The sequence below is a fragment of the Jaculus jaculus genome, chromosome 10, assembly GCF_020740685.1.
Source record: "Jaculus jaculus isolate mJacJac1 chromosome 10, mJacJac1.mat.Y.cur, whole genome shotgun sequence".
NCBI classification, from domain to species: Eukaryota; Metazoa; Chordata; class Mammalia; order Rodentia; family Dipodidae; genus Jaculus; species Jaculus jaculus.
The window spans coordinates 16290280-16307131 of NC_059111.1; the positions used below are offsets into that span (position 1 = coordinate 16290280).

A 16852-nucleotide genomic window follows, 5' to 3' on the forward strand; every position below is an offset into this window, starting at 1 on the left:
TCAAGAACTGAAGATGTTTATATAAATGTCAGCAAAATTAGGTTTTTGTGGGGAGGGTTGTGTGTTCTGTGTGAGTGTGAGCGTGATGTGCCTCAGCACATGTGGAGGTCGGGGACAACCTGGTCAGCTTTCACCTTCCACCCTGGTTGAGTTTGTCTGGTTTTGCTGTTCACTGCTGCCTTCACTCACCAGGCTAGTCAGCCCGTGGGGGATCCTCATCTTTGCCTCCCTTCTCCTGGGTGTGTGCTGGGATTACAGCGTGCTGGAGAGATGGCTTAGCAATTAAGGCTCTTGCTTGTGAAACCTAAAGACCCATGTTCTACTCTCCAGATCCTACGTAACCCAGATGCACAAAGGTGAGGCAAATGCAAGGTCACACATGCCCACTAGGTGGCACAAGTGTCTGGAGTTCGATTTCAGTGGCTGAGGCCCTGGCGCACCAATTCTCTATCTCTCTCTAAAAAAAAAATTAAGTTAAATTTTTTTAAAAAAAGAAAGAACTCTGGGGCTGGAGAGATGTCTTTAGCGGTTAAGGCAATTGCTTATAAAGCCTAAGGACCCAGGTTCAATCCCCTAGTAACCACATAAGCCATATATGCACAAGGTGGCACATGTATCTGGAGTTCATTTGCAGTGGCTGGAGGCCCTGGCATGCCCAGTCTCTCTCTGTCTCTCGCCTTCTCTCTCTCAACTAAATATGATTTTTTTTTAAGTTTTTTAGAAAAGATATTTTTATTTATTTATTTGCAAGCAGAGAGAGACAGAGTGGGGAGGAAGGGGCAAGGAGAATGGGCATGCCAGGGCCTCCAGCCACTGCAAATGAACTCCAGATGCATTGCCACTTAGTGCATCTGGCTTTATGTGGGTGCTAGAGATTGAACCCAGGCTATTAGGCATTGTGAGCAAATCCCCCCAGCTTTGAGTGAGGACCAACACATGCCAGGGATTTCAGGGAGATGACAGGGTCTTGGTGATAACAGACAGGGCAACCCAGGGCCCGGCGATGAAGCATTCAGCAGAGGGCTCCTTCTTCTCGGAGAATATGAGTTTTCCCAAGATGAAGTGTCAGCAAAGATTGCCCAAGGAGGTGACCCAAATCCAAGGGTAAAGTTTAGGGGCTTAGAGCCATACACCCAAATTCCTTCAGAGTAAGGGTCTTGGTTCGAGCCTGCCAGTAAGAGGAAATTGCACAAAATTTGAAGCCTGGTCCCCGAACTTTAAATCCCAATTGAGCAGGTGACATCAGGGCGGGGGTGGGGGTGGGTAATAGGGAAGTCACCAGGAGAAGGCTTCTGACCAGACACATATTTCTGGTTGTGAGATATGGTGGTGTTTGCCTCCTTTTGATCTCCTGGTGCTGAGCCATGTCCTGATCATAGCCAGTCTGAATACCATTTTTTGAGGCTCTGGATAGTCTTGCTTTTTTTTTTTTTTTTTTTGGTTTTTTGAAGTCTCAGTCTAACCCAGCCTGATGTGGAATTCACTATGTAGTCTCAGGGTGGCCTTGCGCTCATGGCGATCTTCCTACCTCTGCCTCCAGAGTGCTGGGATTAAAGGTGTGTGTCACCACACCCAGCTCTTGCAGTAAATTTTCTTTTGCTTAGTGTAAATAGAAGGGGCTCTGGGACATGAGAGATGGCCTAGCAGTTAAAACACTTGCCTGCAAAACCAAAGGACCAAGGTTCAATTCCCCAGCACCTACATAAAGCTAGATAAACAAGGTGGCACATGCATCTGGAGTTCATTTGCAATGAATGACTGGAGGCCCTGACACACACATGCTCTGTCTCCTCCTCCTTTCTCTTTCTCTTTGCCTCTTTCCCTCTCCTTCTCAAATAAATAAATAAACAATTTTTTTTGTTTTAAAGAGTGGCTCTGTTGAGTGTGTCCACCATGCAGTGAGTTTTGGGTGACATGCTATGTCACCTACTGCACTTACATTCAGGATCAGGCATGAATATCTATCTCCCCTACCAGACTGTCAGCTTCCTGAGTACTGGAGAATATATATATTTATTTATTTATTTTTATTTATTTATTTGAGAGCGACAGAGAGAGAAAGAGGCAGATAGAGAGACAGAATGGGCATGCTAGGGCCTTCAGTCACAGCAAACAAACTCCTGACAACGTGCGCCCTCTTGTGCATCTGGTTAACGTGGGTCCTGGGGAATTAAGCCTCGAACCAGGGTTCTTAGGCTTCACAGGCAAGTGCTTAGCCACTAAGCCATCTCTCCAGCCCAATAAATACGATTTTTTAAAAAGAGTTACTCGTACGCAAAATTTCACATCTACTTCACTTATGTTAGCTGCACAGAATTTCTATGTTGTAATTTGCATTCGCCTCATTTTAAAACCGACAGAATGCTCACCCTTTGCTCAGCATGAGTGAGGTCTTAAGTAGGAGGTAAACGAAAATTCCTGCAGTGCTGAAGTTAATTCAATTTAGTAAGCTTCCTGTTTGTTTAGAAAATGGTACATCTGGGAGAACTTAGCTTAAATCTTATTTAATTCACATTTATGGCTAATGAAATTTATGTTCCTGACTAATATGTCATTCCGTGGAAAAGCAACTCATGTTTTATTTTTTCTCTTGATTGTGATTCTTGCCAACTTTTATGAGAAAATAAAGCCTAAGCTTGTTCTTTTCAGAAGACTAGTGTTTGGTCTCTTTGCTTATTTGGGAAACATTAGTATGCTTTATAATGGACATTGAACAAGTGTTTGTTGATTCAATGAACTGATAAAGATAAAGATCACTTTTTTTTTGTTGTTCGTTTTTTATTTATTTGAGAGTGACAGACAGAGAAAGGCAGAGGGAGAGAGAGACAGAGAGGAATTGGGCGCACCAGGACTTCCAGCCACTGCAAATGAACTCCAGATGCGTGCGCCCCCTTGTGCATCTGGCTAATGTGGGCCCTGAGGGATCGAACCAGGGTCCTTAGGCTTCACAGGCAAGCGCTTAACCGCTAAGCCATTTCTCCAGCCCAAGATCACATTTTTATTGGCTTAAAAGGGATATAACATTAAACATTTTTCTTTATTTGCCTACTGTGAGTTCCTGCTATGTGACAGGCACTAAATTAAACGTCCATTTTATCCTAACACTAGAAGATGTATCAGATTTATAGATGAGGAAAATTTTTAGAAAATTTTGTCTAAAGTTGTCTATCTTACCAAGATTAAAGTTCAGGTCTGTTTGTCAAAGCATACTACCTCATGTGTTTATTTAACTTATCTGATTAGTTTCTTTTTTTATTTTCATAGTAATTTTCACTCCAAAAAAACATAAACAAAATATAAGCAGATTGTGATGATACAGTCTGTAATCCCAGGAGGGTGGTTGTGAGTCTGTCGTCTGCACCAGGCCTGGTTTGAAGTGTAGTTTGTATATGATATAATGTTCCCTCTCTATACAGTTGGAGGCCTTTTTTTCTAGGTAGGGTCTCACTCTCACCCATGCTGGCTTGAAATTCACTATGTAGCCTCAGGCTGGTCTTGAACTCATGGCAATCCTCCTACCTCTGCCTCCCGAGTACTGGGACCAAAGGTGTGTGCCACCATGCTTGGCTACAGTTTGAGTTTTTTTTTTTTTTAATTTCTATTTGTTTATTTATTTATTCATTTATTTGAGAGAGACAGAGACAAAGTGGTCTCCAGCCACAGCAAATAAACTCCAGACACATGTGCCACTGTGTGTATCTGGCTTCCGTGGGTTCTGGGGAGTGGAATCTAGGTCCTTAGGTTTTCTAAGCAAGCGCCTTTACCACTAAGCCATCTCTCCAGCCCCAGTTTGAGTTTTGATAGATATTTCTAATCATATCTGACCACAACAATCAAAATCTAGAATATGTTTGTTGTCCCTCCCCCCCCAAAACCCTTTTGCTTCTCTATAGCAAGCACTCTTATAGCCAACGTTTATCTCTATAATGTTTCTTTTTCTAGAACTTCACATAAATGGAATCATATGTAGTGAGTAGCCCTTTATACCTGGCTTCTTAGTGGAATGCTGGGATTTGTCTCCGCTGGTATCCATATCAGTGTGTGTGGGGGTTTGATTCAGGTGTCCCCCATAAGCTTAGATGTTCTGAATGCTAGGGTCCCAGATGATGGAGATTGGGGAATTAATGCCTCCTGAAGGGAGTGTATTGTTGGCGGCGGGCTTATGGCTGTCATAGCTAGTTTCTCCAAGCCAGTGTTTGGCACACTCTCCTGTTGCTATTGTCCACCTTATGTGGGTCAGGGGTTGATGTTCACCGTCTGCTCATGCCATCATTTCTCCCTGCCATCGTGGAGCTTCCCCTCAAGCCTATAAGCTAAAGTAAACCTCTTTTTCCCACAAGCTTCTCTTGGTTGTGTGATTTCTACCAGCAGTGCGAACCTGACTGCATGAACCAGAAGCAAGCAGAACCCTGAGCTTCCACTGCCGTCACACCTTTGGGCTGGAACTCAGACCAGCCCTTAGTGATACCTTAGGACTGGGCTCCAGGATCTGCACCCAGTGACACCTGCAGCTAGGCAGCTGGAGGTCCAAGTTACAAGGTTTATCTGAGTCTATGGGGTCGTAACATTCAAACTTCCACACTTCTTGGTGAACCAACCTACCTTCCTTTCCCTTTCCCTTTCCCTTTCCCTTTCCCTTTCCCTTTCCCTTTCCCTTTCCCTTTCCCTTTCCCTTTCCCTTTCCTTTCCTTTCCCTTCCCCTCCCCCTTCCCCTTTCCTTTCTTCCTTCCTTTCTCTCTTTCTCTTTTTCTTTCTTTCTTTTTGTTGTTATTGTGGTCATTCTGTCTTGCAGAATGGTACCAAACTTTGCAAAAGATATCTTGGAGAATTTATAGCAGGAAGTACTTGTAAAACTTTTGATAACTGTTTCAATTTGAACTGTGAAGTCCCCTTGCAAGAGCCTTGCAAAGTAAACACATCATTAGGTTCTTTTTCTTGGCCTTCCTAATGGGCGCAGAAACCTCACCGAGCTGTACACCCTGGGGACCCTTCCTGAACTGATTTATTTACATAGCGTGTGTTTCCTTTGACACTTGACTTAGAAGCAGGCGCAGAGCTTTGCTTCAAATTAAGCGCTGTGGAGTACTTCAAAGAGCGCGTTGGCTGCTCTGTAATTGTTGAGCTTCTCTGGACACAAAGCTCTTTGCTCTTTAGAAAACATTTCTGTCCTATTTCTTTGTATTATCGCTGCTGGAGAGGTTGAGCTGAACACATTGAGAAGCGGACCTTAGCTTCTGAAGCTGCCACAGAGCGCCTGCTGTTGGTCTCTGCGGGAGCCACGGGCAGGCCCTTGTGCTCCTGCATTGTTGGTGAGGCAACAGATACGGATAGAGAGCCAGATAGTAGGATACTGTGGGCTGATTAAAGAACTTACACATTGAAGCTAGATGAGATTGTGTGTGTGTAAATCCTACTATGAGACTAGAGAGATGGTGCAGAGGTTAAAGGTGCTTACTTGCAAAGCTTTTCTGCCCAGGGTTCGATTCCCCAGTACCCACGTAAAATCAGATGCACAAAATGGTGCATGCATCTGGAGTTTACTTGCAGTGGCAAGAGGCCCTGATGCGCCTGTTCTCTCTCTCTCTTATAAATAAATAAATAAATAAATAAATAAATATTTTTTTCAAAAATCCTGATAGGAGCCGTGCGTGGTGGCGCACACCTTTAATCCCAGCACTTGGGAGGCAGAGGTAGGAGGATCTCCGAGAGTTCGAGGCCACCCTGAGACAACATAGTGAATTCCAGGTCAGCCTGAGCCAGAGTGAGACCCTACCTCGAAAAACCAAAAAAAAAAAAAAAAAAATCCTGATAGGTGCTCCCTAACAATTTTTCTTTAGCAAAGTTAAAAGCCTGTTTGCTTAACTCTAAGCTGGTACTAATAAGAACCCCTTAAGGTTTGATTTGGTAACCAAGGAAAAAAAGAAAGTCCTTTTTTATTTTTTGACATTTTCTTAACCAAGCCTCACGAAGGTTTGAGAACAGACAGTGGTAGCAGGGTGGCTGCAAGTGGATGTGGCTGATGATTTCAGCCCCAGCTCTGTGTAATGGAAAACTAGATTCCATCACATTGAAAATGCAGGTACCAGTTGCCCTGTGGCTGGGTACATGCTTGTGTGTTTCTGAACAAGAGCCATCTCAGCTTACTGTCTGTGGGGTGCCCACGGTGGAGAAGGTGGCAGTGTTGACAGCAGGAAAAAACATACATAAAATGTAAAATACAACCTGTGCCGTCAATCTAGAGATGTCAGCAGATTTATAATAATTCCAGAAAGCTTAGCAGTTACAGTGCAGCTCAAGCTTTGAAGGCTTGTGTGGCCCTCCAGGAGAAAAGCTCTCTGCTTGCTTTTGAGCACTGTGTCAAACCAAGCACGTGCTCAGTAAAGTGAAGAGTGTTCATTGAGTTCCTCTCAGCTGTGTAGCTGGGCCGGGAATGCGTGCCGCGAGGGGAGAGAATGGTGAATTGTATTTTGGTTAGGACTTCTTGAGAATTATTTCTATGCCCATTAGTCTGTTCTGTAGGTACAGGAATAGCGCATTCTGTGCCATTAGCTGACGAGGAAATGCTTATTAAGCCAGTCTGAGTATTTATTGAACTGTTCCTTCTAGTTTTCATTACCAAAGAATGATAAATATGAACTGGCCGATATGCTAACAGTAGAACGTAACGAGCAAGCATACATGTGAGTCTGTAAGTCACAGCACACACACCTGAGTACACTGGCCTGATTACTCATTTTTTGAAAGATTGCATATACTGCTAATTTTCTGATTTTTTTCTTTCATATTATTAGCTAGCCTTCTGTAAAATAGAATACTTTATTGTGTGGAGCTATTGGTTGGTTGTAAGAATGGTTCTAAAAAATTAGTTAATAATTTTCATCAGCTTAGAAGATTATCTAAAATTTCACCCGACCTTCTTGATGTTATTTTGTGTTAGTCTTTGGTGTGTGATAAGTGTTTTTGAGCGTGGGTACACATATGCCATGGCACGCAGGTAGTGGTAGGGACAACTTTCCAGGGCTGGTTCTGGCCTTTGACCTCTCATTCATTGTTCACTGCTGCGCTTGCCAGGCTGATTGGTCTGCCAGCTTCTGGGAAACCCTTCCATCTCTGCCCCCACCTGACCACTGGCATTGCACATCATCACCATCCTGACAGATTATAGCAGCCGGTTGTGGCTTCCAGCTTTCCATGGGCTCTGGCATTCTGAACTCCAGGGCTTGTATGGCAAGTGCTGTGCCCACTGAGCCACCTCCCCACCTAGGGCCTTCTCTTGCAGCTAGCATCTAGCATCGCAGAGTAATAGATTACCCATTCGGTCTGTTTTGGTAAACTTCAGACATGATCCTCACAATTTTAACTAACAGGAAAGAGGAACTTTCAGGCTGACTACTGACTGTCTGTGTGACAGTATAGTTTTAAGTTATGGGGATGTTTAAACTGACACATAACTGCCAGTCAGATTTAGCAGTTATCAATACTTTCCAGTGTTGCTCTCATGCCCTCCCAACCTCCCTTTTTTTTTTGACGAGGTTTTTTGCTGAGTAGCCCTGGCTGTCCAAAATGTCACAGTCCTCTTGCCTCAGCCTCAGCCTCTTGAGTGCTGGGCATGCACCATCATGCTCAGCTTCTGCTCTGCCTTTTCAGCCCTGGATTATGATCACATTTGAAAATGAACTTGCTTTCTGCCGTGGGGAGTATCTCGGCCCCACGCCTGACTTTCCAAGTTCCCCTCGTGTGCGTCATCCTACGGCAGCATTGTTCCAGACGCAGTGCTCGTATTTCACTAGTGAGGAAAGGTGCTTCTCAAAATAGAACAAAAGGCTCTGCGTATTTGTTTTAACTGGTCAGTGTGTCAGGCATAGTTACACGTTGTTTAAGTGGTAACACAACTGTTCAGTTTGCATCTGTTACGACATCAGGGAACCTTTGATTTATAAATGCATGGCTTCTGGAACCTTGCTCACACTGTGCATTTCTAAAAGCATTTAATACATTTTCTTACAGGTACACATGATAAAACATATTACAGATCACTAATCCAAAAAGAAATACTGCATGGAATTTTTGAATGCTGACATGACACCACAAATGGAAAGTTCCATACCGTGAAACTGCTTCATTGTAGAATTGTATATTGTGTAAAATTGTATTCAAGCTTTGTGTATAAAGTTTATAGGGAACAAATAAAATTTGAAGTTAGAGTAGGTCTCTTCCCCAGAATAACTTATTATGTTCATGCAGGTATCCCAATAGCCTAAAGAAATCTGAAGTGTTTCTGGTTTCGAGCATTTTAGACTCTGCCTGTATTGGGTTCAAGACTCACCAAACACAGATCCTTGCTTCCCTTATCTCTTTATGTCCTACTGAAGTAAAGTGCATAGATATTAAAATGAAGAAACTTCAGTAACTTGAAGGACCTAGTAAGCAAAGGATGGTCATTGAACAGACACCCGCACCTTTGCTTGAGAGCCAAAGGGCCCAGCAGCATCTTCCGCTCCTCCCCCATACCTCCCACCATGCACTCAGGCTACAGACAGATGGCAGGCAGACACCCAAGGCAAAATACCAGGCAGATTTTCTTCAGAGAAATTGAGAAAGGCTGAAGCTTTCAGAGTGCATGCTAGGGCCCCAGAACAAAAGGAAAAGGTGTTGAAAGCGCCTAATAGTGAAAGGGTTTCCCGCCTCTCCACCCACTCCATTTAGGAGAGCATGGTGCTCAGCGATTGCCCAACCCCACAGAGCTCTTTCCTTTCATCCCTCACAGAGCAGTCTAGCCAAAGAGCAGACCATCTTCACAGTAACAGGACATCTATGGTGGCTGATACGTCATTCTGTCTTAAATATGAATGTGTAACCAGAACAATCAGGCATGTGAGGAAAACTAATGGCTTGAAAAAAACATAAGTAACCAGAAAAAATGACAGAAGTCATCACATTTTTAAAAAAAGAGCTCAGAGATCCAAGGAGATGCCATTTCCATTAAAATAATAGAACACAAATTTTGAGATTGAAAGGCTCACCCAGTGCAGAAATAGAGGATCAAATATACCATTCTTTCAAAACCACAGAATTCACAAGGTAAATAAAAGAGAATGGGCCGGGCATGGTGGTGCATGTCTTTTAATCCCAGCACTTGGGAGGCAGAGGTAGGAGGATTGCTGTGAGTTCGAGGCCACCGTGAGACTGCATAGTGAATTCCAGGTCAGCCTGAGATAGAGCGAAACCCTACCTCAAAAAAAACCAAAAAAAAAAAAAAGAAAAAGAAAAGAAAAGAAAAAGAATGAAGTCACACACAACAGGTGTCCTAGTGAAATCGAACCTCCTCAGATCTCTTTGTGCTTTGAGAGAAACTGTGTGGAATAGGAATCTGTATCCTTCTAAACTATTAGTAGTGACAGCAGAAGAAACCTGTTTTGAGACATTTGAGGGCTCAAAGCTTACCTTCTCTTGGAATTAGAAGAAATGGAAATGAGTGAATTGTGCAGTCCCTATTAATTTTATTAACATTTTAATTTTTAAATATTTTTATTTGTTTATTTGCAATCAGAAAGAGATAGAAGACAGAGAGAGAAAGAGAGAGAATGGGTGCTCCAGGGCCTCCAGCCTCTGCAGATGAACTCCAAATGCATGCATGTGCTACTGTGCATCTGGCTTTATGTGGGTATTAGAGAATTGAACTCCGAAGGCTAGGCTTCACAGGCAGCCACCTTAACTGCTGAGCCATCTCTCCAGCTCTTAACATTTAATTTTTCATTAAACACTTCTATTTTGGAATTTTCTCTTTTATTACTGCCAAAAATATTTATCATGGGAAAAATAAGATTATAAGCAAAATATCTTCAAAATATACAATACAGTAAAGAGTGAGTACCACAAGCATCGACCACACTTTATACCCTTTGCCCTCAGCACCCTCGATGTTCCGAACGTTGCACTTGTACCTGACTTGACCCCCGTGTTGTCGTCATAGCTGGCCGGCACTCCCTGGAGCAGCCGAGGCCCAGCAGCATCATTCTTCCCCCATGAGGACTGGAGTGAGGTCATCTGTCTGTCCTAAATTTAAAAGCATCATTCTAACTGCTAGTTGAGCATAGCCTTGGGGATGCAGTACTAGGGCAAGAATAGGAGCCGGGAGACCAGTTTAGGTATTGCTGCAGTATCCTAGATTAAAAAATAAATTGTGGCCTGTAGTTAGTGAAAACAGACATAGTCTGTTGGTAGAGCCAACAGGAGTTCCTGGTTAATTAGATAGGGAGAGAACAAGACAGAAATCCAAAGTTTTTAGTCTGAGCAGTATGAAAGTAGAAACAGGTTAAGAGAAAATATTGGAGTTAAGTTTTATGTGTTGCATTTTTAGAAGCTCATTTAACCTCCAAATAAAGACTTCAGTTACTTGGATTCTTATTTGGATATATTTATCTGCAGTTCCAAGGAAAAGTCTTCCCTGGAGATAGACTCTGGGATAGTTAGCATATAAATTGTATCTAAAGGCACAAAGTAAGATCATTCAGGTATGGACAGAGATGAGGAAGCCCAAGGCCTTGGACCGGAAGGCACACCAGCACTTAAGGGTCACAAAGGTCAGAAGGAGGACTCCGAGAAGACCTTGGAAGATTAGCGGGTCTGTGGGGCATAAGCAGAACCAAGAGAGAATGCAGTGCTACTCCAGAAACCATGGGAAAACAGAGGTCACTGACTACATTTTGTTGCTAAGAAGTCTAGTAAAATGAACAGTCCAAAGTCAGTTTGGCTCTGGTATATGAATCTCAGTATTTTCCTTGAAAAGATTGCATGTGTGTGTTTCTGGATAACTACTAAGGTGCTAGGACATACATACTTAAGTTGTTGGTCTTAAGTAGTTTAAAAATGGAATTTTATGCTATTCCTTTTTGTTTAGGGAGCCCTATGGAAAATTACTGAGATACCGAAAGAGCTCTACAGATTTGGACATCTGTGCTCTAGAAGATTGTGTGAACTGAGTCCTTTACATCTTGCCTTTTCCTTGCCCATGCTGAAAAGTTTGAGTTGATAATCTTTTTTAAAAAATTTATTTATTTTATTATACTTATTTGAGAGAGAGAGAGAGAGAGAGAGAGAAAGGGGGGTTGGTGAAAGAAAGAAAGGGAGGGAATGGGCGTGCCAGGGCCTCTAGCCACTGTGAACAGATTCCAGATGCATGTGTCATCTTGTGCATCTGGCTAACGTGGGCTCTGGGGAATTGAACCTGGGTCCTTTGGCTTTGCAGACAAGTGCCTTAACAGCTAAGCCATCTCTCCAGCCCTTGAGCTGATAATCTTAAATTTGATCAGTGCATGTATTTGATAAGTCTTCCTATTGTGGTTGTTGAGTGCTTTGAAAATGAAGAGACCCTTACCTGTGAAATGTCAGCAACACTTCCTTGCCTCTTTGTTTTCTTCTTGCCTCCATAGATATGGTCTGAATATGCGTTGTTTGGCAGCCCGGGTCAACTATAAGACTTTGATTATCATCTGTGCACTCTTCACTTTGGTCACAGTACTTCTGTGGAACAAGTGTTCCAGTGACAAAGCGATCCAGTTCCCAAGGCACTTGAGCAGTGGATTCAGAGTGGATGGACTAGACAAAAGAGCAGCGGCTTCGGAGAGTAACCATCATGTGAACCACATGGCCAGACTGCAGTCGGAGGCGGCATTCCCCCAGGAGCAGCAGAAAGCCCCCCCTGTGGTCGGGGGCTTCAACAGCAACGCAGGAAGCAAGGTGTTAGGGCTCAAATATGAAGAAATCGACTGTCTCATAAATGACGAGCACACGATTAAAGGGAGACGAGAGGGCAATGAAGTCTTTCTTCCATTCACTTGGGTAGAAAAATACTTTGATGTTTATGGAAAGGTGGTCCAGTACGATGGCTATGACCGGTTTGAATTCTCGCATAGTTACTCCAAAGTCTATGCACAGAGAGCCCCGTACCACCCTGATGGTGTGTTCATGTCCTTTGAAGGCTACAATGTGGAAGTCCGAGACAGAGTCAAGTGTATAAGTGGGGTTGAAGGTTGGTATCTGTTTGTTCCACCTGTGTTTTTTTTTTTTTCCTAGCCTCTGTTGAGGACTAAGAAACTGTAGGTGTTAATTATATAGCCAGTATATAGTTTAATGTGACAAGACTTTTCATTGCTATCTTAGCAAGGAGAAAACAGATTAAGTCTAAACCTAGGAAAGCTTTCCAGTTGGTGTGATTTAAGGGCAGCAATTAGACCAGACCTGAAGAAATAGGATTGTTCCATTAACTTATCTCAGAGTCTCATCAGCGAGGTCAAGGCACAAATCTCTAGAAATTTTCCTTTGAAATACATAGTTATCAGGCTAGGGATATAGTACAGCACTTGCCAGAGCCCTGAGTCAATCACTAGGACCACAAAAATAAAACAGAAATAAATATTATAAAGTTATTGTCCAAGTAGAGGGAAAGGGAAACAGATCATCTGCTGGGCCTACCAGCTGCTTAATAGACAGGTGTCATCTCTGCAAGGAGGTGTCAGGTCTGTAGGGTGAAACACTTCATAGGTGTTGCTCCTTTGAATGTAATACTGATTGCTTGCAGTCTATACATACTGTCTTTTAAGTGCCTTTAAGAACCTGGGGCAGGGCTGGAGAGATGGCTTAGTGGTTAAGGCACTTGCCAGTGGAGCCTAAGGATCCAGGTTCAATTCTCCAGGTCCCACATAAGCCAGATATGCACAAGGTGGCACATGCATTGAAGTTCAGCTCGTTTGGAGTAGCTAGAGGCCCTGGCATGCCTATTCTGTCTCTCTGTCTCACATAAATAAATAAGTAAAAATATTAAAAAAAAAAAAAAAAAAAAGCCCTGGGACAGAAATTGGGTGTGGTGGCTTACACCTTTAATCCCAGACTGAGGAGTTTGAGGTAGGAGGATCACTATGAATTTCAGTTCAAGGCCAACATTGACTACGGAGTGAGTTCCAGGTCAGCCTGAGGTAGAATGAGGTCCTGCGTCACAAAAAAGCGGGGTGGGGGGGAGGATAGAGAGATGTCATAGTGGTTAAGACACTTGCCTGCAATGCCAAAGGACCCACGTTAGCCAGATGCACAAGGGGGCGCATGTGTCTGGAGTTTGCTTGTAGTGGTTGAAGGCCATGGTGTGCCCATTCTCTCAACCTCTCTCTTTTCTCTCTCGCTCCTTTTCCGTCTCCCTCTTTCTCTGTCAAATAAATACATAAAAATAAAAATATAAAAAAGGTACCCTTACCAGCTGATTCATCACAACTTCACTGTTGCTGAAAACCTGAATTCAGTTCCCCAGGACCCATGTAAGCCAAATGCAGTGGCACATGGGTCTGGAATTCATTTGCAGCAGCTGGAGGACCTGACATGCCCATTCTCTCTCTCTCTTTCCCTCTCTCCTTGCAAAAAATAAATAAGTAAATAAAAAAGAGGAAAAGAAAAATGGACAGTTGAAGTTCTTCGTGAATGTGTGAGGTGTAATTTGGTTTTATTTCACTTGCCTCATTTTGTTATAAAGTAGATTTAATCTTTTTTTAAATTTAATTAGTTTATTTATTTGAGAGAGTAAGAGAGAAAGAGGCAGACAGACAGAGAGGGAAAGAGAGAATGGGCATGCCAGGGCCTCCAGCCACTGCAAATGAACTCCAGATGCATGTACCCCCTTGTGCATCTGGCTTACATAGTATTAGGGAATCAAACCGAGGTCCTTTGGCTTTGCAGGCAAGCGCCTTAACTGCTAAGCCATCTCTCCAGCCCAGATTTAATCATAATACTAATTTTAATTTCAATATCTAGTGTCTGTTAAGCTCTGTATCCAAACAAGCTTTCAGCTTAATATATATTTTTATTTGGGAAGGAATTTTGTGCTCATCTGGTGAAAGTATTTTCAGACTTGCTCAAAGTCAAAGGCCTTTTATAACCATGTCTGTGAAGTTAGTGGTTCTTTGGATATGATAAGTCTTAATATTTTTTACCAAATGTCTAGGTGAAAGGAAGGGACAAATTAATTTATACTACATATGATAATATATACCAAATACATTATCATCTTGCATATTCCCAGGAGATCTTTTTTTTTTTTTTTTTTTTTTTTTTGGTTTTTCGAGGTAGGGTTTCACTCTAGCTCAGGTTGACCTGGAATTCACTATGGAGTCTCAGGGTGGCCTCAAACTCATGGCGATCCTCCTACCTCTGCCTCTCGAGTGCTGGGATTAAAGGTGTGCGCCATCACGCCTGGCAGATCTTTTTCTTTTCTTTTTTTTTTAAATTATTTATTTATTTATTTGAGAGCGACAGACACAGAGAGAAAGACAGATAGAGGGAGAGAGAGAATGGGCGCGCCAGGGCTTCCAGCCTCTGCAAACAAACTCCAGACGCATGCGCCCCCTTGTGCATCTGGCTAACGTGGGACCTGGGGAACCGAGCCTTGAACCAGGGTCCTTAGGCTTCACAGGCAAGCGCTTAACCGCTAAGCCATCTCTCCAGCCCCAGATCTTTTTCTTTAGAGATATGGTTTGCTAAGGAAAGATATCCATGGCCAAACTTTAAAAAAAAAAAAAAAAAACTTAAGAAAAAACCCACAGACTAAAGAAAAAGTAAAAAACACCCTTAGCTACTATTATTTTCTTTGATGTGTTTTTCCAACCTCTTTGTTATTGATACACATTCAAAAACAAATTTGGGTCATACTTTACACTCAATTTTCATTTCATATATTATGAGTATAGTATTGCCCTAGACAGTGAACACTTACAGACATTTCAGTGATAAACATTCCATGTAAAGACATGGAGTGACATCCTTAATGCACGGGACTCTTCTCTTGGGTTGAATATTTGGGCTATTTGCAGTGGTATGGCGTGTGCATGTGTGTGTCTTTTTTTTTTTATTTTTCTGTCATAGATGATGTTACAGTTACTCATTGTTAATTTTTTTTGTACTTTGTTTTCAAGCAGAAGGAAACAGAGCAGAGGAGAGGAGGGGGGGGAGGGAAGGAGAGAGAGAACAGGCACACCAGGGCCTCTGGCCACTGCAAACAAACTCCAGATGCCTGTGCCACATTGTACACCTAGCTTTGTGTGGGGACTGGGGAATCGAACCCAGGTCTTTAGGCCTTGCAGGCAGGCCCCTTAACCACTGAGCCATCTCTCCATCCTCACTTGTTAATTTTTATTTGGCATTGGAATTACATTTACATTCTCAGTGCAGTATATTCCCTGTTTGAGAACATAGTTAACTGCAGTGTCAGATAAATTGCCTTGTCAAGTCATAGAAGCTCTAGATCTGTTCTGTCGAACAGCTTTCCAAAAAGGTAAGGTTTACTCTGGTCTCCAGGAGCAAAATAGGAGGGTGCCGTTACCATCTACGCTCACTGCCACCACGAAACACTCTCTAATAATTAATTTTTATTCCAGTCCTTTAGAGAGGGTCTGACTATGTTGCCCTGACTAGGCACTAGCCTGCAGTCCTCCTGCCTCAGCCCCGTGAGTGTCAGGATTACAGGTGTTCAGCACCATTCCCACAGCTTTCATAATTTGCTTTTTATAACAGTGCATGAGGGTAAATATCTCTTTCTCATATGTGCTTAACTATGTCTTCCTGTTCTTTCCCCCTTTCCTAATGCAGGTACTGTTGGTTGTTTAAATAAGTTTATTTTCATGTACTCTTAAATTTTCTTTTAAATTTATTTGAGTGAGAAAAAGAGGCAGATAGAATGAGACTGGGCCCACCAGGGCCTCCAGGCACTGCAAACGAACTCCAGACGCGTGCGCCCCCTTGTGCATCTGGCTAACGTGGGTCCTGGGGAATGGAGCCTTGAACCGGGGTCCTTAGGCTTCACAGGCAAGCACTTAACCGCTAAGCCATCTTGCCAGCCCTGTTTTTCATTTTGGAGACAGGGTGTTATGTAGCCCAAGGTGTCCTCGAAATGGCTATGTAGCCAAGGATGAGTTTAACGTGATCTTTCTGCCTGGGATTACAGGCGTGCACCACCATGCCTGCCTGGTTTCGTGTGGTGCTAGGGATTAAACCCAGGATTTGGGGCATGCCTGGCAAGCACTTGACCAGCTGAGTGACATCACCAAGTCCTAAGGGTATTTTCTTCAATTAAGTTGTCTTTTTTTTAAATTAATAATTGGCATGTATTTACATCTTATTTATTTATTATAACTTTAAGACTTTTCATTTTTATTTATTTGAGAGCAACAGAGAAAGATGCAGAGAGTGAGAGAGAATGGACGCATCAGGGCCTCCAGCCACTGCAAACAAACTCCAGACACATGCACCTCCTTGTGCCTCTGGCTTATGTGGGTACTGGGGAATCAAGCCTTGAACCAGGATCCTTAGGCTTCATAGGCGTGCCCTTAACCACTAAGCCATCTCTCTAGCTCCTTGGTTGTCTTTTTTAGTTTACTTGGGATTTGTTTGTTTTGGTGGGGTTTTTGTGTTGTTCTGTTTACTAAATTAATAGATTTCATTGAGCATTTGTAAGTTCTTCATTTTATGCGTAGAAACACATTTGCTACGGTGTGATCAGTTCATCATTTATATTTTTCTACAAGAGTTTTATTCTTTCTTTAACATTTAACTTCTATCCTTCTGTAGGTCAGACCTAGAGCCTCACACATTGCCAGGCAAGCATTCCATCTACATTTAGATTTTTTAGTGCAGCTAAATTAATTTATATGTTGGCAAATGATATGAAGTCTGTGTCTAATTTCAGTTGCTTCCACAACATGTATTAAATGATTTCTTTTTTTTTTTTTTTTCGAGGTAGGGTCTTGTCTTAGCTCAGGCTGACCTGGAATTCACTGTGTAGTCTCAGGGTGGCCTTGAACTCATGGCGATCCTC

The 16852-nt window shown here is 42.7% G+C and overlaps 1 protein-coding gene across 3 annotated transcripts in view; it reads left to right on the top strand.

The window, feature by feature from the left end:
* Glce (glucuronic acid epimerase) overlaps positions 1 to 16852 on the top strand; it is a 77687-nt gene that overhangs the window by 46507 nt on the left and 14328 nt on the right. For all 3 annotated transcript variants that reach the window (XM_045160392.1, XM_004666742.2, XM_045160394.1), the window contains one exon: positions 11433 to 12031. In XM_045160392.1, coding sequence (XP_045016327.1) covers positions 11446 to 12031 — 586 coding nt within the window. In that variant the 5' untranslated portion in view covers positions 11433 to 11445. The remainder of the gene's footprint in view (positions 1 to 11432; positions 12032 to 16852) is intronic.